Here is a 25,124-nt window from a genome sequence, read left to right as displayed (position 1 = left end):
GGTGCGCCGCCAAAGTTCATGGATACCGAATTGGAGGAATTGCTCGATCAAGATCCGGCTCAAACGCAAGAAGAGGTTGCAAAAACTTTGGGAGTTGATCAATCAACCATTTCCAAACGTTTAAAAGCCATGGGAATGATCCGAAAGGTAGGCCATTGGGTGCCGTATGAATTGAAGCCAAGAGACGTTGAACGCCGTTTTATGGCATGCGAACAACTGCTTCAACGGCACAAAAGAAAGGGTTTTTTGCATCGAATTGTGACTGGCGATGAAAAGTGGGTCCATTACGACAATCCAAAACGTCGGGCAACGTATGGATACCCTGGCCATGCTTCAACATCGACGTCGGCGCAGAATATTCATGGCCTGAAGGTTATGCTGTGTATCTGGTGGGACCAGCTGGGTGTTGTGTATTATGAGCTACTGAAACCGAATGAAACGATTACGGGGGATGTCTACCGACGACAATTGATGCGTTTGAGCCGAGCACTGCGAGAAAAACGGCCGCAATACGCCGATAGACACGACAAAGTTATTTTGCAACATGACAATGCTCGGCCACATGTTGCACAAGTGGTCAAAACATACTTAGAAACGCTCAAATGGGATGTCCTACCCCACCCGCCGTATAGTCCAGACCTTGCGCCATCCGATTACTATCTCTTCCGATCGATGCAACATGGCCTGGCTGACCAGCACTTCCGTAATTACGATGAAGTCAAAAAATGGATCGATTCGTGGATTGCGGCAAAACCGACCGAATTTTTCACAAAGGGAATCCGTGAATTGCCAGAAAGATGGGAAAAAGTAGTAGTAAGCGATGGACAATATTTTGAATATTAAATTTGTAACCATTTTACGTCAATAAAGTTTCAAATTTCGAAAAAAACCGCACGAACTTATTCATAGTCCTATTACATAGCGTAAAAATTCTCTGAAACGCCTTTTAAAATTTGCGTGTAACTTCGAAAATATTCACCGGAACGATATTAAATTTGTTGTGTGCATTCTTAAATATATGTACATTAAGAAAATAAAATAAAAACAAAAACGATTTTTTGAAAATTTTAAATGTAACCTTAACACCCGTCATTTCACCCTCACTCGCCATAGCTCTAAATCGTTGATAGTTGGTATTTCTTCCATCTGTATGTGTACCTTTAAAAGTTACTCTTTACTCCAGTTGCATGTGGGGGCTTACATCAAATCTCGCTAACGCTCCAAAGTCTCTCATTATTTCTCACTTTAACTATTTCGAATTACATGAATTACATAGCAAAACCACCGTTTGCACAGCCTGCACGAACCACTAACAATTTCCTCGTTGCTCTCAGTAAGAGAACAAACTAATTGCAGGGCTTGTTGGAATTAAGTGTAAACAGCTGCTGCAGTAATAAATATTTTATTTAAATTAATATTTTATTTAAATACACAAATGCTTAATTGGATGCAATTTTTCTATCGCTCGTGCGTTCCATTTAATTGAACTTCAATTCTCATTGAGCACTAGCAATAGCTGGAGCAATGGAATGCAATCATTCGAACCGTTGCATTACAATCGGTTGGGGAAATTTAGTAGGAAAATTAAATGGTTTCGAAATTTCCCTGCAATTGAAGTAAACTGTGAATAGCGATTGAAGAGGACTCACAGAATTTAGCGAAATTAGTACGTAACTATTTTTATAGATTTTTTTACGAATAAAATTGTAAAGCATCGCTAAGTAGCTAATCGCTAAACTGTTATTTACTTATTTAATACCGAATGATAGTGAAACTCTTTACGAAAACGAAATGGAGTTGTTAAGTTTGAAGGTTGGTATTTCGAAATTACTGCCTTCCAACAGTTTTTCCTGTTTGTATATATATATATATATATTATATGTTTGTATGTTAGAAAAGTCACTGTGATTGAGAAAAAATTAAATAAATTAAAATAAATCAAATTGTGAAATAAAAATTTAAGTCCCGTATACATCACTACATATTATAAAACAAAGTCGCTTTTTCTGTCCCTATGTCCCCTTATACGCTTAAATCTTTAAAACTACGCAATGGATTTTGATGCGGTTTTTTTTTAAAGATAGACTGATTGAAGAGGAAGGTGTATATCTATATAATGTGAAGAAATATATAAAGGGGGCGTGGCAATCGGTCAAAATGTGGCAAAAAAACATACATTTTTTGTTTTCACGGCCATAAATCATAAACGAATCAACCAATTAAAATGAAACTTTCTTGAAGTTTAACTTTGAAATATTTACTTTCATTCTGTATCAAAAAACATAATTGATTTATTTGTTATTTAACCAAAATTGTTTAAACAAAAGCAGCTCTTTTTCCAAAAAAAGCTGTTTGTGTGTTTGTTCGCTGTCAACCGAATGAAGCAACAGGCGTTAAGCGATAACCTCACCACACCTCATTAATGTTGAATTACATCGTATGGAGACGTATGTATGTATGTATTTACGAATCGCTCGCATTATTTCATTTCGAACGTATGTACATATATGTATCTATGTATGTACTGAATTCCATGTAATTATATGCACATACAATTTTACAGCGAAATAAAACGCTATTTTCACGTTCTATATTAGTAAATCGCACATAATTAAAATACAGTTTTTGAATAGTTTTTATTGATTCGGAGCGCGTTTAGTTTGCTATCGATTCCATACAATAACATTTTTTGTCATTTACTTTTTACGACAACTAATAGCTTATTTTCGAAGCGATTTCAACAAATAGGTACAACATTAATCCTTATCCAATTAAATACCTTAAATACATTGTTGTTTTCATATAGATCTATGTATATGGCTCTTTACAGCATATAATTAAAAACAATATTTTTCAAGATATTACATCAGTAATTAGTAATTGAGATCTACCGGAAAAATTGCGTTAGCTGTTGCGTCATCCGGCATTGCCGCTACTCTTTTGGAAAGAGGCCGAACCACACACTCTACAATCAAGCACCCGCTGAAAATCGCCACCGATGATGATAACAGCGTCTGTAGTGTTTCTAGACAGAGCAATACAGGAAAATTGATGCGTGACTGCTCATTAATAGTCTGGGACGAAGCTACCATGTCAAACAAGACGTATGTGGAAGCACTGGATAGGACAATGCGCGATTTGCGCAACAAAAATGCACCTATGGGTGGATGTGCAATTCTGTTCTCAGGAGATTTCCGTCAAATCCTACCAGTTGTGACTCGAGGAACACGTGCTGACGAAATAAATGCTTCGCTAAAAAGATCCCACCTTTAGTCGTATGTCAATAAATTAGAGCTTAAAACTAATATGAGGATTTCGTCATCTTCACGTGAGAACAGGCTATTTCCAGAGATGCTGCTAAAAGTTGGCAATGGAGAATTAACACAAAGTGAGGGAAGGATTAACCTAGAAAACCTTTGTGTTTTGATAGACAACATCCAAGAGTTAATCAACAATGTCTATCCAGACATTGATAAAATACGTTATAAGACAATATCTTGGTTTAAAGAAAGAGCTATTCTGTCACCAACTAACGAACACGTAGATAAAGTAAATAACTTGATTATTTCAAAGATTGATACGCCGACGAAAATATACTACTCGGTCGATACTGTTCTCGATTTGGAAGAAGCTGTTCAATTTCCTACAGAATTTCTAAATTCTTTGAAACCGTCTGGACTCCCTCCTCACCAAATGGAGCTGAAAATAGGTTGTCCTGTTATTTTATTAAGAAACCTAAGTCCACCTAAACTTTGCAATGGCACGCGTTTGCTGGTAAAATCACTGAAAACTTTCATAATAGAGTGCACAATACTCATAGAATGTGGTACCGGAAAAGATGTATTGATTCCCCGAATTCCTCTGATACCATCGGATCTACCATTCCAATTTATACGCTTACAATTTCCGGTAAAGGCATCTTTTGCAATGACCATTAAAAAATCTCAGGGTCAAACCTTCAACGTTGCAGGCTTAGATTTGAGCGTTGACTGTTTTTCACATGGCCAACTGTATGTCGCTCTTTCAAGAGTAACCTCTAGAGAAAACATGTTTGTATTGTCTAATGACAAGAAAGCTATGAACGTTGTATATAAACATTAATTGTTGTAAAAATGAAATAAATACATACGTAAAAATGCAAAAAGCAAATATGTAAAAGTGTAGGGTATGAATTTAGATATTCCAAAGATAGCAGGAAATCTTCATGCTGTAAAGAAAGGGGAATTGTGTTACTCCAACTTTAACGCGTGCGGGCTACGGGCAGTAACGAATAAGCCAAAACTACTGGATCGATTTTAATCATTTTTTCAGTGAGTGACATAGGGTATATATTTTATACCCGCGCAAAGCCGGGCGGGTTGCTAGTATACAATATGATGCCTACACGTTTTATTTGGTGTTTGGCCAAACTCATCCTCAAATTTTAGGTGTAAATATCGATGTTTTTCCAACTAGTGAAACAGAGAATTGGTGTGAATAAAGTAGGTGAATTTTCCCCTTAATAGCCAACACTTCTGCATTTATACAATAGTATATTTGTTTTTGTTTCGTAATATAGGAGGCATAGTATTGAGAGATTACGCAGATATAAAAAAGTGTCAAACAACAAAAATTAGCCATTTTTGAAGAAATGTCCAAAAATATGCCATCTCACCCCATGAAAAACAAAGAAGACAAGAAATGTTGTCCTTATTGCACGTATTACATAGACTAATACTGAAAAAACGCGGTAATATGGTTGCATGATAGGTATTTAATTTTACGTAATTCAAGGAGGAGTTATTGCCACCCATCCTTTCTCGTTCAGTATTACTATCGAGTTAGCACCTCGCCATAGGTAATCAAAGATTGGTGGGTTCAAAGTCGAAAAGTAACGACGACAAATCGATGAAGACGGTGTTTGGGCCGAGAATTATTGTTTGAGCCTGTCGTCAGAAGCTTAGACGATGGCAATAGCCGTTGAGGCGGCCCTTGAAGTGTTTGCGTAAGATTTTTGGACCTTTACACGTTGGCGGCGGTGAGTATCTTAGGCGGTGGAATAATAAGCTCTATGAGCTTTCCAACATAGTCATAGGTTAGGTTAGATTATAATGAAAGATAAGAAGAAACCGATAGAACGAAAGGAAAGGACATTGGCATAACGCAGCGAATAAACAGCCAGCGGCTTTGTTGACTGTGTAATGTCGTTCGAAACGCTCCGGCTCAGAAAGTATTCGATGCGGTAGCAGAGAAAGGGGAGGATCTCCTTTGCGTTGAAAAGAAGAGGTGGAGATGGGCTTGGCTTCACTTGGTGCCGATTAGCACGAGAAAGACGAGAAATTCGGCCAAAATCACTTGAGCGGTTATCGTAGCAAAGAAAAATAAGAAGAAGAAGGCGGAGAACTGCATGAATTTCTTTTTTACTTAGCGTGATTTTAATTTGGCTTATGCATTTTTTATTTTTAATTAGTTTTCATTTCATTTAATAATGAGTTCATCTCCGAGAATCTGCATCGAAGGTTTTCGAATGGTTCATGCAAAATTAATATTGAAAATTGGCAATGATTAGATTTTTGGCATGCAACACTAGTTCTAGTACAGCTTCTTTAGTCTCCTCTGATATTTACAACTGAAAGTGAAGATGAATGAGCTGAATGAAGTGATTAATTAAGCAAAAGTCTTTGAGACTAGCAATTTTTATTATTGCTAATGTTGAGCTGCGCGTTACCGGATTAATGCCCTCTCTTTGCTGAACTGTTACAAATCAGAGTCAGTTTTTGTTATCGGTCGAATTATAATTACTAGTACATTTCTGGACTATCGGAAAACTTATAGAGTTGAGAACAGTTGACACCTCCTAGGGATCGGGGTTTTAAATTCAGCAGTTGCTTATTTAGAAATTATTAGCGCATCAGTTCGGTACTATTAGATTTTCCTACAGGGTATCTGTCCGCTTGAAATATTTTTTTGAAATTCCAATTGAGTTCCGCAATGCAGTGCGCGATATTCGCCAGTTAAATTGTACTCTGTATATGTATATAAGTACACTATTGAAAAATAAAATAGCAACCGTGCAATTAAAGCTTTCGAGAGAATGCCTTAGCAGGAAAATGAGAGGTACTCACATCTACATACTTTCAGATAGCCAAGCTGCCCTAAAAGCCCTTCTATCAACAACTGTCAACTCTAAATTGGTAAATGATTGCCTAAACCTCCTCAACACGTTAGGAAACCTTAACACAGTAACACTAGGCTGGATTCCGGGACATGAAGGGCAAGAGGGAAATGAAATGGCTGATGACCTTGCAAAACAAGGAGCAAATATGCAACTTACTGGTACTGAGCCTTTCTGCGGACTCACAAAAAGGCACATGAATGATTTCCTTAGGCAATGGGAAGAAAGGAAATTTGCTGTACACTGGCTAAACTGTGCCGGTCAGCGTTAAGACAAACTATTCCTAAGTCCCAACAAAAGAATATCTGACAAGCTTCTCTCACTAAGCAGAGGAGATCTGCGCCTTTTAACCGGATACCTTACAGGTCACTGCAGCCTGAGGTATCATCTAAATAATATTGGTCTATCTGAGACCAATGTCTGCCGTTTTTGCGAAATGGACATAGGAAGCTCAGAACATGTGCTTTGTGAATGTCCTGCGTTGGGAAGGCAGAGACTTCATCACCTTGGTGGTATCGTAGTATCTCCATGCAATCTTTGGAACAACAAACCTAAAATTGTGCTAAAATTTTTAAAAAGCCTAAAACTCTAGGATTACAAAAATAGGCCTTTCACAATAGATCAATAATAATTTCTTATTTGCAAAAGAATATTTTTGCTAAGATTGTGTTTTGATCTGTATTATATTTCATCTTCTATTTTGCCTCATTCTTATTTTGGAAAAAAAGGTATGTTTCAAAAGTTCGCCATTTTGTTATTTTTCAAAAAATACTTTCCCATTGTAGCACCCGCCAGAATGAGATGCCTACAGAAAAATAATCAGTTCAACTTTTTCGTTTCAGATGTCCTGAAGAGCAAAAATCCTGTTGACAAACCACCTATCTTTTTTTAAGACGCTTGCTTCCATCTGCCACCCTACTACAAGAAAATATGTAAAAAAAAAATTATTTTGTATAATATTTGATGTTAATAATAACATACTATAAAATCAAAACGATCGCATTTTATTTTTTTTTATTAAATTGTGGTTTGTGCTTGGAAAAAATAATTGAAACGGTAACTGTTTGGCGATAGCAAAAAATTGTAGCCGTTATAAATTTCGCTCAGTGGCCCTTGAAGGGAAAATTACTTCTCTAAAATGGGTCTAGGCGTTGTAAGGAGAAAGAGTCAGAGTAATGAAAAATTTAAGAAAGCAAGAAAAAGCAGATGGAGCGCAGAATTAATGGGGTGGAAAAGAAAAAATTATGAATACTACTCCGTACGTACCAAACACAAAAACTCGATGAAGTAAACGTAAGACTCTGGAAAGAGAACAAACATCTTTAACGTTATAGCAAAAAGCTTCAGCTTTGTTAGCCTCAGACGTTCTCGCGAGCGCCTCCGATCTAACCGTGTCCAGAAGGATCTCGCCATTTTGCGCGTCTGCGCGCTAATCCAGCACTCACAACCTCATCTTTCCAGGAGCAGTTCGCAGGCTTTCAAGGGAACCCCAATCCTCTCGTTTTGCGATGAAACCCACTCGAGAGTCACCTGTCTGGCGAGCTTGTCAGCCCAGCAGTTTCCCGCTTTTCCTCTGTGACGGGGGACCCAAATGAGCAAGAATAATATCAAAGCAAGAACACACTCGTTCGCATGCGATGGGAATGGTCCAAAAAGCAAGTAACTGGGTAACTCCGTGCCACATCAACTGAAGGAGAGCAATATGAGAGGCGTATGGTGACATGTGAGATGCTTCTTGAACGGCGGAGAAGAAAAGGTTTTTCGCATCGCATCGTCTCTGTCGATGAAAAATTAATCAATTACGTTAACCCTAAGCGTCGAAAATATTGGAGCCTGCCAGGTGAGCCAGGATCATCGACAGCGAAAAAAATATTCATGCCTTACAGGTTATGTTGTGCATCTGGTGTGATTAGAAGGGTCTCATCTATTATGAACTCCTTAAACCATCTGACACCATCACTGGCGATCGTCGCCGACTGCAGCTAATGCGCTTGAATCGAGCTCTCAGACATTGCACCTTCGGATTACCATCTGTTCCGCTCAATGCAGTCAATCCTTACTGGAGAGCATCGCAACTGGCTCAATGAAAGGATCGTGTTGCGAAAGGTTACTTTGGCAACCCATTTCGCATTCTCACCTCTCCGTTTCATAAAATATTTTCACATATCAATTGTAAACTTATTAATAAATAAAATGAAGTTTTCAGCCTTTCCAAACAGTAAATAAACGATGCCTTATTTACTGCACCAGAGCAAGATAAAAGGGAATTCAGCCACGTCAAACTGCCGTGGTCAACAGATCGAGTCAAAAGAACTCGAACTTCTTCAGAGGAATCCGTATGCTGCCTGCAATATGGACTAAAGTTGTAGCTTCCAATGGCATACACTTGACATAATATCATGAATTATTTAATTGTTTAAGTGATTCGCAACTTTTGCTAAGAAAGGACGAAAACTTATTCCCCCCAATATTTTTATTTAATTATTTATTTATTTTTATTTATTTATTTAATTGTTTAGTTTTTTATTTATTTATTTATTCATTAATGTCTAACACAAAATTTAGAACAGACATTTGAGATATTAATTCAAAACAATTCAAGTCTTTTAGAATATTTAAGATTGAAATTAAATTATCAACATAAGAGACCACTGAATTGCTACAAATATATACAAGTTAAAATTAAATAATAATTTATAATATAATAATATAAAGGGTTTTCCAATAACAGATGTTATTTTGAATAGATTGCGCTATCGAGAGATGATTAACGATTTTTTATGGCCGGTATTGTTCTGGACAATGTTTATTTTCAACAAGACGGCGTTACGTGCCACACAAGCAACGAAACCATTGATCTTTTACAGGAAAAGTTTTCTCTCGAGGAGGTGATCACAATTGGCCACCGAGATCTGGCGATTCAACCCCTTGTGTTTTTCTTCTTTGGGGTCACGTGAGAGAGAAGGTTTACGCCAATAATATAATTTCTTAAATAATGAATAAATTTAATTGAAATGATAATGTAAATTAATAAAAATATTTGTAAAAAGGTTTTTTTTTAATTGTCTTGAATTGGTTAAACTTGTAACATACAAAATATGCAGGGTAATCAAAACTAAAAAAATTGTTAAAAATCATATGAAAATATGTGTTTCCATTATATTTTTCAAGAGTGTACGTATCATTTTCGCTTTATCTTTCCATAATTTATATTATGAACAGGTTGCAGGGAGCTTTGCGAATTGTTATACCCATGTCCACTAGGGCAGTAGAATGTCGCAACTTTGTGCAAAGAAAAATTGTTTGTTATAAATAAAAAATAAATAAAATTGACATCAAGCGGCAGTGGAAACTCAGAAAGGTCTTTATACTGCCACTAATCATATCGGCCCACGGACTAATTCACGTAAATCTGTCGGAAAACCTCAAGAAGCTCAAATTGGAGACGCATCTTAGCTATGACCTTCAAAAAGCGGCTCTGCTGAATTCTTACGACAACATAAGAAATTTCCTTCAGTAAATTTGTAATACATACATATTTATTGTTATCGCGGCCGCCGTAGCCGAATGGGTTGGTGCGTGACTATCATTCGGAATTCACAGAGGACATAGGTTCGAATCTCGGTGAAACACCAAAATGAAGAAAAAGTTTTTCTAAGAACGTAAAAGGTGTTCTAGCATTTCCCTCTCTTCGAGTTTAGTGCAAAATCTGCAGTTAATGTTGTTTGCGATTCCTATCTGTATGCATGTCCCGCTAGGCAATTGTGGGCTATCCGTATACCTTCGATAGTTCTTCTATCCTTTCGAGACAGGGCAAGTACGAATCTGGCGTATTTATCTGCATTTTACGCATTCAAAATTTTCGCGGTTTTGCAAGTGGCTCGATTGTTACACCTCCTGTCTATCAGTATTTTCTTGATATATCGCAATTAAAGGTTTCACGTCATTTTATTACTCAAAAGATATGTAAACAGCGCTTTTGGCCATCTCATCTACAATTTCGTTTCCTGCAATGCTTTTATGTTCGGGTACCCAATAGATGTGCAGTCATCTGCTTGCGGGCAGTCTCTCTATGGCTTTCCTGCTCTGGAACGCGTAACTCTTGTAAAATATTCCAACAAAACTTGACCATATATTATTTTCCAGTTTGGTTCATCTGTCAGTTGCTTACCTGTATCAGGCTTAAATGTATGACATTTGAATGAGAACATGCACTGGGTATAAGGGGTGCAACTACTCCCGAACTTGGAACTATCTATAATAGCCTTATTCAATTAACACAATATAGATGTGTTAAGGAACTTAAACAACAATAGATGCGCTTCAAAATTACAAACACTCAGCATTTCAAGTGTAACACAGGCTATAAAACTGGCTGTCTAACGATTCATAGTTTCTTTATGTCAACTAAACCTAAGCTGTAAAGTACTCGACTAGTGAGTGACAAGTGATATATTTTGCGTTTTATAATAATAAATAGTGAAGAAAAAAATAGCAAAGGCTTGTGATCAAAATGGTGAACAACGATATGTACAATGAGGATGAGCTGAACGCGTCAGATTGGTTAAATAAGGATTTTTTTGAAAAAGTGCTTAAAAATGTGGAAAATAAAAGTACGAAGGTGAAGCATTTTTTTTTTCTCAACTTCATGAGACATTTAATATTTTCATCATTTCATCATCAGGTAACAGATCTGGTACTCACGCCGGGTACATTGAAAAACGACCACTATGCGAGTGTTCTCTTTCGCGCCAAAGTCAGTTACACTGTGGGGACACAGCCAGCGCAGGAGAAAGTAAATTCGTACATTATAAAAACTGAGCCATTCGTAGAGGGCCAAAAGAAGGATTTAGTTGGTGATTTGCATTTATTTCAAACGGAAATTCGTATGTATACGGAAGTGCTACCCTTAATTGAGGGAGTGCTGAGGCAATATGGCGACGATACAGTTTTGGGACCAAAGTGAGTTTCGAGTGGTGCGAAGTGTTTGGTGGAAAATGAAAACAAATCACTATTGAAACGTGTGTTTTCTAATATCTTTACTGATTGTTGGATATTGTGAAACTCATGGCATACCTGTGCAAAATTCTTTCCAACTGAAAAGTATTAATTTCTCTTTTCTACTTCTTTAAGGCTTATCCACTGCAGCGACTCCTCCCCCTCATTTGTGGTTTTCGAAGATTTGACACAGCAAGGTTACACCACACTTGGTTATCGCCATATAAATTCGGACGAAATAAAAATAGCGTTGCTGAAGTTGGCAAAGTTGCACGCGATCAGCTACAAGTTGAGTCAAGAGGTGAGCGAAGCGTCAGTTGAAGCATATTTTAAAATGTTCAATGAAAAAAAATAGGTTGTCTGTAAAATCGGTTTAATGGCGATAGCTTAACGTGACAACGTCATAAGAAAATACTGAATGGTTGCATTTTTCAAAACAAAATTTGGATTTTATTTGTTTGATAAATATTTTGTATGGATGTAGAGGAGGAGGTAAATGGAATCGCAATGGAATAGGTCAAGTTACATTTACACAAACGTGAAAAATGACGAAACATTTATCAAATTCATGAAAGATATGTTCAATTTCGATTGTGCATCAGACGTTAATAAGTCAACAACACTAAGAGGCAACATCAACGATTTGACTTTTTCAAGACACATTACACTCGAAACACCCCCTTTCATTTCCTACTTTTCCTATCATCGTCCTATTCTCAACAGAGAAATGGTTCATTACCATGCACACAGGAAGAAGGCATATGCAAATACAAGTATGTGAATTTATATACAAATGCGCATAAACATATGCGGGTTAAGGGGTTAGAATTTTCCCCCGGTAATGGGTGCCTGTCGTAAGAGGCGACTAAAATCCACACCCCAGTCTGTTAGTTATGAGCATTAACTCAACTATAATAGACTGAGGGCAACAGGTATGGTAACGGCGGGGGGGACCCCATTAAGATCGAGACCAGTAAGATCTTAATTATGGCAAACTGGAATGGAAAGGAATTTAGTTCGACATGGGCTGGTTACTGTGTTATTCTAGGACTTTAGTAGGCAAGGGTGATACCTTGCCGAAATGGCTCCTGGGTTAATGTCACGGTAGCCCCCGTCCCGTTAAAACCTTGGCAGGCCTCAGGTAACGCTCTCTAAGCGTCACCATTCACTTGGCCGTGTAGGTCCAGTTGAATTTGTTCCTGGTTAGTGCTGACCCGGCTCTGAACACATGTACCCATAAAGACGTGTGTCAACCCTCGCATGGCCTCCCTACATAGTATAGACAACCATGGGGTTATAAGGCAACTACACTACGATTAGAGATAACGGACCTGAGTGGGGACCCTTTAAAATGGAGACAAGCAAAACAACAACAAAAACAACAACATTACTAAGTGGCAACGAACCAGACAAAAAAAGCGGCAACAATAACGGCAGTAGAGATAATGAGGTCGGATTGGCGGAAGTCAATGCATTCCGGAGGACATCAAAAACCCTCAGATCTCCTGTTCTTGCTGCTGCATCGCGCGAAAACGGGACTGAGGTGACGAAAGATAAGATCGTGAACAGCGCGGATAGTAAGCGAACGGCATTTTGCGGGCTAGACGAGAAAATACGTAGCCTAGTTGAAATGCTGGAGGAGGGTAAAAGGCGTTCTATACACCAGCCTATGCGAGATGCCATAGAGAGTATAAAGGCACTATACGAGCTGGCAGCCATCGAGCAGGGAGACCAAAAAGCCAAGGAGGTCATTAGGAAAAGCAGCGGTTCGCAAACATCCCCATGGCTAAGACACAACCCAGACCCCAAAAGGGAACTGGATGGTGCGGTTTTGACTCCAAAACCTAAGCGGACCAATTTGGAGAAAAACAGAACTGGCGTACAGCAAGTTACTGGAACACCACCTACCTCCGCCACACGGAGGGAAACTAAAACAGTGGATGCAACCGAGTGGACAACGGTGGCTAAGAAGACCAAGCCAAAGGATGCAAGACCTAGGAAAGTTAGACCTGACGCGATAGTGATAGAAGCGAAGGGCGAAACTTCCTACGCGGAAATACTGAAGACAGTAAAATCCGACCCCAAACTCGGAGAACTTGGTAAAATGGTCTCAAAAATAAGGCGAACGCAAAAGGGTGAAATACTCATCCAGCTATCAAAAGCGGGCAAACAAACCAAGGAGTTCACCTCAATAATAGGCAATACACTTGGAGAACGAGGGGCGGTACGGAGCCTAACACAAAAAAAGGTTCTCGAGTGTAAGGACATCGACGAGATCACTACCAAGGAAGACATCATAAGCGCAATATGCGAGCAATTCGACATTGGGGCATCTACCGTAGAGGTAGTAAATATGCGAAAAGCGTTCAATGGCACACAGACCGCAATCCTAAGCCTGACAGAAGCAGAGGCGAATAAAATTCTCACTGCTGGACGAGTCAAAGTGGGCTGGGTAAACTGTCGGATCCGTGAACGCCTAATACTAACTAGATGCTTTAAATGCTTGGAGTTTGGACACATTCGGCGAGACTGCAAAAGCAAAGCAGATCGTTCGAAACAGTGTAGAAAGTGTGGCGAGGAAGGCCACATCGCAAAAGAATGCAGCAAGGACCCAGAATGCATGCTCTGCAAAGCCAGGGGGGAGTCCAATTTTAAGCATATAGCGGGCAGCGGTAGATGCCCAGTTTTCAAGAGAGCTCTGAGCGACCAAAGGAGATGAGAGTTATCCAGATTAACTTAAACCACTGCGAAGCAGCGCAAGACCTGCTTACTCAGATGGCAATAGAACAGAGAGCAGAGGTAGTTCTAATATGCGACCCCTTTAGGGTTAAAAAGGACGCTAGATGGTGTTGCAGCAAAGACATGGAAACTGTCATTTGGACGCGCAAACACCCTCTCCAAGAGATTTATGATCAAGTGGAGGGCTTCGTAAGAGCTAAAGTGGACAACATTTATATGTATAGCTCCTATGCCCCGCCTAGATGGACGCGAGAGCGCTTCGAAAAGTTTCTGGACGACCTCATGCGGGACGTCGAAGTTAGGTGGCCAGTAGTAATTGGCGGTGATTTCAACGAATGGGCTACCGAGTGGGGCAGTAGACTTACCAACGCCAGAGGACGTAGCCTGCTAGAAGCCATTGCTAAAGTAGACATTAGTATCGCAAATAATGGACGCGCGCTTACATATCGCAAGGCCAGTACGGGATCTATTATTGACCTAACACTTGTCAGCAGCTCATTTTTGCAGAAAATCAAGTGGCGAGTAAGTGAGGAATTCACTCACAGCGACCACCAAGCAATTATATTCGAACTGGCAAAGAATAAAAGATTACGCACAACTAAGCCAGTAGGACCAAGGTGGAATGACAGGAAGATGGACACCGAGACCTTTGGGTACGCCCTAAACGACCAAAGTTTAGAGCGAGGTACAGCAAGTGAGCAAGCTCGACAACTAAAGAGCATTTTGTCTAAAGCTTGCGATGCGGCAATGCCAATAAGAAGGACAAATCGACAAGGAGCGCCCTGCTATTGGTGGACTGAAGAGATAGCGCAACTGAGACGGACCTGCCTGCAAGCGCGGCGTAAAATGCAAAGGTCCAGGGGCAGAGCTTGCTATGAAACGGTGCTAGCGCACTTTCGAAAGGCAAGGAAAGCACTACAAGAAGCGATTAAAAAAAGTAAAGTCGAGAGCTTTAAACAACTGTGCAACGATGCGGACATAAACCCATGGATTACTGCATACAAAATGGCGCTAAAGAAACTGGCGGGACAACGAGCTCCATCAGTGGTATGCCCAGTTATTCTTAATCGAATTGTAGTGACGCTATTTCCCCAGGGACCGAGTATAGATAGATTAGAATCTGCTGATACCGTAAACACCCAACAGATTCCATTCGTATCCGCAATAGAGATAATGGAAGCGTGCAAGAAAATCGGCGACCAAAAAGCACCGGGGCCGGATGGCATACCAAATGTAGCCCTTAAGGCGGTTATCCGCTTGCGTCCCGAAATATTTGTTGCGGTACTACAAAAATGCCTAGACGAAGGTGTTTTCCCTACACAGTGGAAATTGCAACGACTTGTGTTGATTCCAAAAGGAAAAGGAACAGCCGATGATCCGTCCTCGTACCGGCCGATTTGCTTACTGGACACAACGGGCAAAATACTCGAACGTATTATTTGCAATAGACTATTGCCTATACTAGAGGAGAAGGGAGCATTGAGTACAATGCAGTTTGGCTTCCGGAAAAACCGTTCGACGATTGACGCAGTTACTACGGTTGTCAAAGCGGCTATTAAGGCTATAGAAGGAAAGCGGTGGCGTTGGGGCACCAAGGAATACTGTGCTGTAACCACATTAGATGTCAAAAACGCCTTTAACTCGGCAAGCTGGTCGCACATTCTGAATAGCCTGTACGAAATTGACATTCCGCCGTATCTTCTCAGGATACTAAGGAGTTACTTCTCTGATAGACAACTGATGTATGAGAGCAGTGCTGGAACAAAAACGTACAAAGTTACTGCTGGCGTGCCGCAGGGATCGGTCCTAGGTCCCGTACTCTGGAATATCATGTACGATAAAGTCCTTCGCTTACCGGTATCCAGAGAGGTAAGAATAATAGGCTTTGCGGATGATATAGCGATAGTGACGGTGGCTAAGCACATAAAACAAGTGAAAGATTGGCTCGAACAGGCGGGACTCAAATTGGCAGAGCAAAAAACGGAGACGGTTCTGATAACAAGTCGGAAAAAAGTCGAGCAGATGAGAATCAAAGTGGGAGAGCAAATTGTTCACTCACAACCGGCTCTGAAATACCTAGGAGTTATGATAGATTGTAGGTTAAATTTTAAGGCCCATATTGACTATGCGGTAGAGAAAACTGCTAGCATACAAGCGGCACTCTCAAGGATCCTACCTAACATAGGGGGTCCTAAGTCAACTAGAAGGAACTTGCTTGCAAATGTGGCCACTTCAGTCCTCCTGTATGCAGCCCCAGTTTGGGCAAATGCGGCGGAACTGAAGGATAACAAAAGGAAGCTATTGTCTGTATATAGGCTAAGTGCCCTAAGGGCATGTTGCGGCTACAGAACAATATCGGATGACGCGGCGTTTGTCATAGCTGGTATGATACCAGCGGACATTCTCGCCAGTGAAATGAAGCGAGTCTATGACAGGTGTGCAGCGGATGCCGAAATAAATAAAAAAACGGTGAGAGAAGAAGAGCGGCTTGTGTCACTAGCAAGGTGGCAAGACCGATGGAATACCTCCAGTAAAGGGCGATGGACCTATAAACTGATTCCCGATTTGCGACCATGGCTAAATCGGAGTTTCGGAGATACAATCTACCATGTGACACAGTTCCTTTCTGGACATGGAGGCTTTAGGAAATATCTGCATAGGTTCGGGCACGATGACAGCCCCTTCTGCCCTGTGTGCATCAAAGTAGAAGAAGACGTGGAACATGCCAGTTTCCACTGCCCACGCTTTAGAACAGGAAGAATATTCCAAATGCAACTGACGTAGTCGAGTTCATGTTGCAATCGGAAGAAAAGTGGGAGGAGATAACTGCATACGCTACTAGAGTTCAAAAGGAACTCAGATACATTGAGCAAATGAGACGCATTAACCGATAGACATTGACGAAGCTATATAGCTAACCAGCCCTGCGAAGTAATACGTTGAAGCAGTCCCGCAGGGAGAGTGGTGGAGGAGACGGAGTTCAAGGGTTTAGTACGTAGGTGTACTGTTTTGCAAGTCCAGACAGTATGAAAATTACTGACTGTGCGTGGTCCCGAATGAGGTGTACCTTTAGCGAGCAGTATGAATCGTGCATGCCGTCTAAGTTAACGGTATCTATGAAAGATTCCCCCTTCGTTAACAAAACAAAAAAAAAAAAAAATACATATTTATGTATGCTCACTCAAGTAGGAGAGCGCCAGATGTCGAACGATGCCGAACGCGGGGCCGATTGTGCTCTTTGTCGTTCGTTCCGCGCTTTCGCTTGCAGTTCAAGCACGGCAATATTTTCGAATGGTCGTCAGTAATTTATCCAATCTTAGATATAGAATTTGGTCATCGTTGAGAAAAATTGGCATCGTTTTATGAATGAAAGTACCTTGATCCTAGAAATACGAGCTCGAACTTATGAATGAATTTGTTTTTGTTGTGCTGTTAGGCAGGAATTCGATCATTCGGGTATTTACTCCCTAATTATTGCATGTACAGTGACTCACAGCTTATCTGATTCAGACAATACTTTTTTAGAAAAAAGAAAATGACTCGATGTTTATTAAACTTAATTAATAAAATGTATACGACTTGTAATGAGATATGTACATATGTACTGTTTACCACTGCAGAGAGAACAATAACATAAACAAAGCTTGCTGAAAAAATATAGAAACAAATAGTTTTCTCATCAAAATATGGTCACAGCTTAAATGATGCAGTGTATTTTATATTTTCTCTGAGAATGCAATAACGGTGAAATGTATTTTTTTCTGTTTAGTTTAGCGTCTTAAGTCATTCTCAAAAAATGTTTGTAAAGAAAAGTTGAAAAAATGTAATTTTTTTTTAAATTGAAAACAGACCTCAATTGAGAAAAGGGGAGACATTATACGTCATTTTAAAGAGGGCAAAAGCCAACGAAAAATTGCAGAAATTGTTGCTATTAGTTCCTCAACTGTCCAGAACGTTATAGAAAGGTTTTGCCACGAAAACAGGACAAAAGATAAGGGCAGATCTGCGCCAAATAAAATTGATTTAATGATGCAGATTAGAGGTAGTTTCTCCGCAAAGTTAAAGAAAACCCCGATTTAGGTGTTCCAAAATTAACGAACGAAGTCGAAAAATACTTCGGCAAGATCTGTAACCCTGAAACTGTTCGTAGAGTTTTGCGCGAAGAAAATTTTCATGGAAGGACTGCCTGAAATAAGCCGTTGATTAATGCTCGTAATAGAAACCAAAGAATAGAGTTTTGCAGACAACATTTGAACAAAGACATTTCGTTCTGGAAGGACTTTAACTTTTCAGGTCTGTTGGGAAGTCCTGCGTTTGGAGAAAACCAAACACCGCGCTTCAACCATGTAATTTGCGCTCTACAGTTAAACACGGCGGGAGTAGTGTGATGGTATGGGGTTGCATGACCTATACAGGCGTCAGAAATTTAACATTTATCGAAGAAAGCATGAATAAAGAGATCTGGGTCTGCTTAAAGATAATTTAGTACAAAGTGCGAATAAAATGGGCATTAGGGATTCGTTTAGGTTCTACCAAGACTGCCCACATGTAGTACAGACACCTGCACTTCTCAACGTTATTGAGAATTTGTGGTCAGTGCTGGAAAATAAAATAAGAAACCACAATAATTCTAATGCTTTTGATCTGAAAAAGGCACTACAGGAAGAATGGGATAAAATTAGTTCCGATTATATAGCAAAACTTGTAGAATCTATGAATTTCCGATTAAAAGCTGTTCTGAATCAAAAGGGATACCACACTTAGTATTAGTCATAATCATGAAATCGAAATATTAATGTGTTCATAACTTTTGAATTTTTTGCTATTTTTTGCTATTAAATAAAACATGTTATTTAATAATAAAAAATATAAGATTTTTTTCTGTAATGGAAATACTATAAAATTTATTTGATATTTTAATATTTTTTTTGGCTGCATCAAATAAGCTATGCGTCACTGTAGATATGATAAGGCGATACATCATGGTTGCTTCAGTACATACATATGTATGTGTGTAACACCATACGGATTTACGATGTAATTGGTCCTTTGATCAGTTGCCCCTCATATGCACATAGGGTTTTTTAAATTTTTCTTTTATTTATTTGGAGTTGCAAAGTTCTATATTATCTAGAAATGCGTACATTATTCCCAATAATAAAATGTAAATTGAATAAAATTTCGTTTGCCGTCGGCTATTAGTCAATTTGATTTCATATAGAAGCCAAAAACGGTGGAGAGCCAATGTACTAAGGGAGAGAATTCACTGTAATCAGCTCTGTTAAGAACTTTCCCGCTGTTGAGCTTAGAGAGTTGAAAAAGTCTTCGCTTAGACTGTACAACTAATTAATTTCGTATTTCTTACTAACCTGATATCTATTTATGTAGACAATATTTTGACAGTGACATCTATTCTATGTTAAAGCACGCCAAAAAATCAAGTAAATTTGATATGACACAGTGAATATTAGTAAACACACACATTTTTTTTATTACAGTCAAAATGTCAAATTACGTTCCAACAAAACAGCATTTGCTGTGAGGTTTGCTTTTATTCTTCAATTTAAAGAAAAGTCCAACAGAAGCGCATCGTTTACTCTCAGAAGCTTATCCTGAATATGCTCCAGAGGTTAGAGTAGGTCAGCAGTGGGTTGCACGATTTAAAAGTGGTGATTTTGGCGCAGAAGACAAAGAGCGATCAGGTCCATCAAAAAAGTTTGAAGACGAAGAATTGGAGGCATTACTTGACCAAGATCCAAGATCCAAACTCAAGTAGAACTTGGAAAAACATTGGAAGTCACTCAACAAGCCATTTCTAAGCGTTTAAAAGCAGCCGCATACATTCGCAAACAAGGAAATTGGGTGCCACACGGATTGAAGCCGAGAGACGATTTTGCATGTTTGAAATGCTACTTAATCGCCACAAAAAGAAATCGTTTTTGCATCGTATTGTCACTGGCGATGAAAAGTGGATTCATACGACAACCCAAAGCGTAAAAGATCACATGTGAAGCCAGGCCAAGCAGCCAAATCGACACCAAAGCCGAATATTCATGGTTTGAAGGTAATACTCTGTATTTGCTGAATCAGAAGGGTGTGCTGTACTGTGAGCTGTTAAAATCCGGCCAGACGATTACGGGAGAGCTATACAGGCAACAATTGATACGTTTGAAGCAAGCAATAGCCGAAAAACGGCCGGAATGGGCGGCCAGACACGAGAAATTGATTTTCCATCATGACAATGCTCGGCCACATGTTGCAGTACCGGTCAAAAATTATTTGGAAAATGCCGGATGGGAAATTTTACCTCACCCGCCTTATAGCTTCTTCTTCCACTTGTTTTCGGTCGATGCAGAATCACCTTTCTGGAATACGGTTCACCAATGTTGAAGGTATTAAAAAATGGCTGGATGACGTTTTCGGCGCAAAAGATGAGAAGTTTTTTGGGTATGGAATCCATAATTGCTTGAAAGATAGGAAAAAGTTGCCGCTTCCGACGGACAATATTTTGAATTAAATATTTTTTCACTTCTATACTTAAATAAATGGTTTTATTAATAATTGAACAAAAAAAAAACGAAATTAATTAGTTGTACAGCCAATAGCAAAGCGACTTATTGGGAAATTTTGGCAATTTTTTTTTAATTTTAATAATTTTTTATCAAAGCATATAAACAAATAAAACTCAAACAACTAACTGCTACTTTTACCTTCTAGAAAGAGAACATCTTTGCTGGCATAGACAAGGGTTCCATTAATACTGTGGATCAAGAAAGCTTTACCTTTATCAAGAATGCCACCAAATTGATGAAAGAGGTCTTAAGCGAACATGGCGATCTTCGCAAATTCGTACCACTCATTGAGTCCGTCGAACATATATTTCTATCCAGTAGCATTGATATGTTTAATGAGAACCGAGATGGTAGACTTGATGGTATTTGTGTACTAAATCATGGCGATTTTCATGCAAAAAATATAATGGTGCAAAATGTGGATGGCAAACTGAAAGATCTCATGCTGGTAAGCGTTGATAAATTACAATTTTTCTAATCAAACAACATTTTTATCCACTCCACTCCACACCTCACTCCAGCTCGACTATCAGATTAGCATATTTGGTTCGCCAGCTATTGATCTACACTATGCCTTCATCATGATGTTCAGTCCCGAAATGCGACGAGAGAAATTTGACGAATTATTGTATTATTACATAACGAATTTTCAGGAAACTCTACGCAAAACAGAGTACAAGGGACGAATTCCGACCAATGTGGAATTTCGACAAGAACTGCAGAAGCGCAGATATTGGGGTAAGTGGGAAATCAACTTAACAGTGGGAGCATCGTAAAAGAGATAACTTATTTTTTTTTATTTATGATAATATTATTATGCAGTAAACATAGTGTTTTCTAATAGCGGTCGCCCCTCGGCAGAAAAGCTCCTCATAAAAATCCATCTGCCGTTCAGAGGCAGCGTAACATCACGTTTGTAAAAAGCATCTCGACGCACAATGGCGTCAAAGAGGGTGATGGCAGCGAATCGTGCATACTACGCTAACATACATACAAGTAAATCTCCTGAAACCAAGATTCCTCTCTCACGTAGGTGGAAACGCGCTATTTATTAATTGCTCATTCACACACATGAATCTTGCAGACGAGGAATGCCTAAGAATATTTGAGCGCCAAATAGTGCTTAAATTATTTGGTCAAATACGCGAAGAAGATTTTTTTTTTTTTGGTGGGTGAGGTAAGGTTCTAAATGCCCCCGGACTTACAGCAACCGTCGTCTACTGAGTCGTGTGTGTCTTTTGAGAAGACTCCCTTCCCGGAACTACTTTCTGCATTACTTCGGGAGGGCTCAGAACGACGTCCATGAAATGGACCAATTCTATTTACCCACGTCTGGTTGCACCATGCTTGTAGCCAGCTTCGTGCTATTGGCTCGTCTTCTTATGTCTCTGTCCGTGAGGATACGCTTTGTTGTACTGCGTCGAATTCTATCTTTTTGCTCCGTAATACGCCTTCAACGGATCTTTTAACCGCATTCCAGTTCAAGCCATCTGCCGATCTCCTTGTCCCCAATCTGCTCCCTTAGTGCATCTCTTTCCACGAGCCATCTGTCGCAATTAAAAAACATGTGTTCGGCGTCATCGCTCGGTGCTTCGCGGCATATGCACCTTGGGTCACTTTTCTTAGCCATGCGGTATAGGTATTTCCGGAAGTATACGTGACCCGAGAGGAACTGAGTCATTTTAGTACAAGAAATTGACTATCTGTATTAAAGTGTGAAATTGGGTTGGAACGCACACAATCGCACAATTTTAGGAGCTACGGCGTCCAGCACTCGAAGTGTAACGAATTAAAAAGGACATAAGTTTAGTTTGGGAAATTACTTTTATTCAATTCAGAGTAAAAAATGTGTGAAAATAATACAAAATTAAGAATCCATTTACTTTTGCTCGATATGACTAGCTTTTTTCTTGACTATGGCCTTGAGACGGTCCAGCAACGAATCGCAAGCTGCCCGAATGTGACTTGCAGGTATTTTGGGCCACTTGCGAACAACGGCTTTCTTCAGCGCCGTGAGACTAGTGAATCTTTTAGTTCGGACCTCGCTCTCCAAAATAGCCCAAAGAAAATAATCCATCGGATTCGCTTCTGGTGAATTTGAGAACCATTGTGTGGACGTTATGAAGTTCGGAACGTTGTTTTTTAGCCATTCTTTGTTCACTAGAGCTTTGTGAGACGGTGCCGAGTCCAGTTGAAACGTCTTCACGGCATCAAAGCAACCTGCAGAATACTTTCCCGATAAAGATGAAAATGATTGGAGACCATCTGCGGTTACAGCGGCCCAAACCATTACCTGTGGCGGGTGCTGCCTTCTGGTGGCCAATCGATGACTCAAATTCTCGAATGAACGGTTGGTCAAACGAACCCTATCGTTTTGGGAGTTTCTGAAACAATTTTTCAGTGTGGGGCGGATGCTTCTTCTTAATTGGCGCGATAACCGCTTACGCGATTACAAAGCGCGCCAGTCGTTTCTTTCTCCTGCTAACCGATGCCAGTTGGACTCACCAAGTGAAGCTAAGTCCTTCTCCACCTGATCCAACGCAAAGGAGGCCTTCCTCTCCCTCTACTACCACCAGCTGGTACCGCATCAAATGCTTTCAGCGCCGGGCGTTTGTATCCATGCGGACGACATGACCCAGCCAACCTAGCCGCTTATTTGCTGCGCTATGTCTATGTCGTGGTAAAGCTCATACAGCTCATCGTTCCATCGCCTGCGATATTCGCCGTTGCCAACGTGCAAAGGTCCAAAAATCTTACGCAGAATCTTTCTTTCAAACACTCCAAGCGTCGCTTCTTCGGATGTTGACATCGTCCACGCTTCTGTGCCATTCGTTAGGACGGGCATGATGAGAGTCTTGTAGACTATTGCCTACTTAGTCCAAAGTAGCACTTGTTGGCAAGAGATATTCTACGTTGGATGGCAAGGTTGACATTGTTATCGGTGTTAATGCTGGTTCCTAAATAAACGAAGTCTTTTACAACCTCGAAATTATAACTGTCAACAGTGACGTGGGTGCCGATACGCGAGTGCGCCGACTGTTTGTTTGAAGACAGGAGGTACTTCGCTTTGTCCTCGTTCACCACCAAGCCCATTCGCTTTGGCTCTTTATCCAGTTTGGAGAAGGCAAAACTAACAGCGCGGTTGTTAAGGCCGATGATGTCAATATCATCGGCATTCGCCAACAATTGTACGCTCTTATAAAATATTGTGCCTTAGCGATTAAGTTCTGCGGCTCTTACGATGCTCTCCAACATCAGGTTAAAGAAGTCACCCTGTCCGAAACCTCGTTAGGTATCAAACGGCTCGGATGCTACGGTCAGATATTTTCAGTTCTTTCGCCATTTGATTCGCACTTCGTCGGGGATTTCGCTCAAGTCGCTCCTTCACTTTTTGAACCATTTCACGTGAGGTTGCAGTCGTTTGATGACCACCTCCATGAAGTTTCGCGATGCTACCAGTATCATTGTAACGAGTAATGGTGTGTCTATTCTAAGTGATATAATTGAACGTGTAATTAGGGGCCCATTTTCTTCTTAATTGGAAGCTTTCGAGTAATCTCATAAAACCCTATCACAAATGGTTTCGCTGCCGATCTGTGGAAAATCAATTTAATTTCTTGCAAAAACGCCTTTACACAAGAAAAAGTAAAATTTGCAATATATGAAACGGAAAATATAAATTTAGTTTCAAATGATACACTTTAATTCTTTTCACACAATTTTTCAACAGCTTTCCATTTAGAATTACTCATAAAAACTTTTTTTATTCACAGGACTCTTTTTACTTTTATCCTTTTTGGTATTTAGGTACACGTTTGCTGATGAAAAAGGCGATATTGCCAAAGTGGTTGAAAATGAGGAGGCACAGAAGAACCAACTACGAGATCCAAAGCTGCTGAATGAGCTAAGAGAGCTGTTGCCAAGATTTTTATACAACGGCTACTTTGAGTATTAAAATTATAAGAAAGCGGCTCCCAGCTCCAGAATTATTATGAATTTTATTGTATTAAATTGTATTACACGTTAATTGTTGTTGTTGTTAAGAGTACTATGGTTGTTAAAAATTTGGATTTATTTACCAAATAAAATCATGGAAGAATGAAGACAAACTGAAATGAAGCTTAAATATTTGGTACACAGTCATTTTTTTATAATAAGAGGCAAATGAGCTTCCGAATTTAGCCACTCCATTAAATTTAACCCTTTGGGGACGAGTGTCGTCATATAGCCGCCCAACCTGTCTTACCGTTCCGGTCGCGTGTCGGCATATAGCCGCCCATATTAGTTGGTAGCCGCAAGGCTCGCGACTTCTGTCGTTCTGAGCGATAAGATACGCATAGGTATAGTAAAAGAGTCACGTTTTCATTCAAAGACATTAGGGCCATTAGCAATGAAGTCTTATCTTCCTTATAATGTAAACTTACGATGTGAGACGACGGTAGAGTCAGAACGAATTTCAGTTCTTCGATTCAGTCTCTCAGTGTCATTGCAAGAGGAACCAGCAGGTTTTTTATATATTTTATATTTTATCCTTCGCAGGAGGGTTAAGTGATCTAGAGATGATACATTGATAGTGGCAGTTCTGACGAATATTACTTTAAATCTGATAAGACGCAAGATGATGGCATTACTTCGTTAGGTGGAAGTGAAGTCCGTGCAAT

At 39.7% G+C, this 25,124-nt stretch overlaps 1 protein-coding gene across 2 annotated transcripts; it reads left to right on the top strand.

The window, feature by feature from the left end:
• Positions 1 to 10,545: 10,545 nt before the first annotated feature.
• LOC128863303 (uncharacterized) lies at positions 10,546 to 24,578 on the top strand. 2 transcript variants are annotated; one of them, XM_054102424.1, is made up of 6 exons: positions 10,546 to 10,775; positions 10,839 to 11,116; positions 11,288 to 11,453; positions 20,609 to 20,911; positions 20,985 to 21,201; positions 24,271 to 24,578. In XM_054102424.1, the coding sequence occupies exons 1-6, from the start codon at positions 10,668 to 10,670 to the stop codon at positions 24,360 to 24,362; spliced, it is 1,164 nt and encodes a 387-aa protein (XP_053958399.1). In that variant the 5' UTR covers positions 10,546 to 10,667; the 3' UTR covers positions 24,363 to 24,578. The 2 variants fall into 2 exon arrangements, with proteins under 2 accessions (XP_053958399.1, XP_053958392.1); XM_054102417.1 differs by having other exon boundaries at positions 10,547 to 10,775; positions 24,237 to 24,578.
• The last annotated feature ends 546 nt before the right edge of the window (positions 24,579 to 25,124 follow it).

This window comes from Anastrepha ludens, chromosome 2 (assembly GCF_028408465.1).
Source record: "Anastrepha ludens isolate Willacy chromosome 2, idAnaLude1.1, whole genome shotgun sequence".
NCBI lineage: Eukaryota > Metazoa > Arthropoda > Insecta > Diptera > Tephritidae > Anastrepha > Anastrepha ludens.
The sequence above is the reverse complement of the archived record's forward strand: the minus strand, read 5'-3'. Positions and strand labels throughout refer to the sequence as shown.

Coding starts and splice junctions, on each gene's coding strand:
- LOC128863303 (XM_054102417.1), top strand. CDS start 10,668: ATGGTGAACAACGATATGTACAATGAGGATGAGCTGAACGCGTCAGAT. Junction 10,776..10,838: donor TGGAAAATAAAAGTACGAAG/GTGAAGCATTTT, acceptor TTTCATCATCAG/GTAACAGATCTGGTACTCAC. Junction 11,117..11,287: donor GATACAGTTTTGGGACCAAA/GTGAGTTTCGAG, acceptor TACTTCTTTAAG/GCTTATCCACTGCAGCGACT.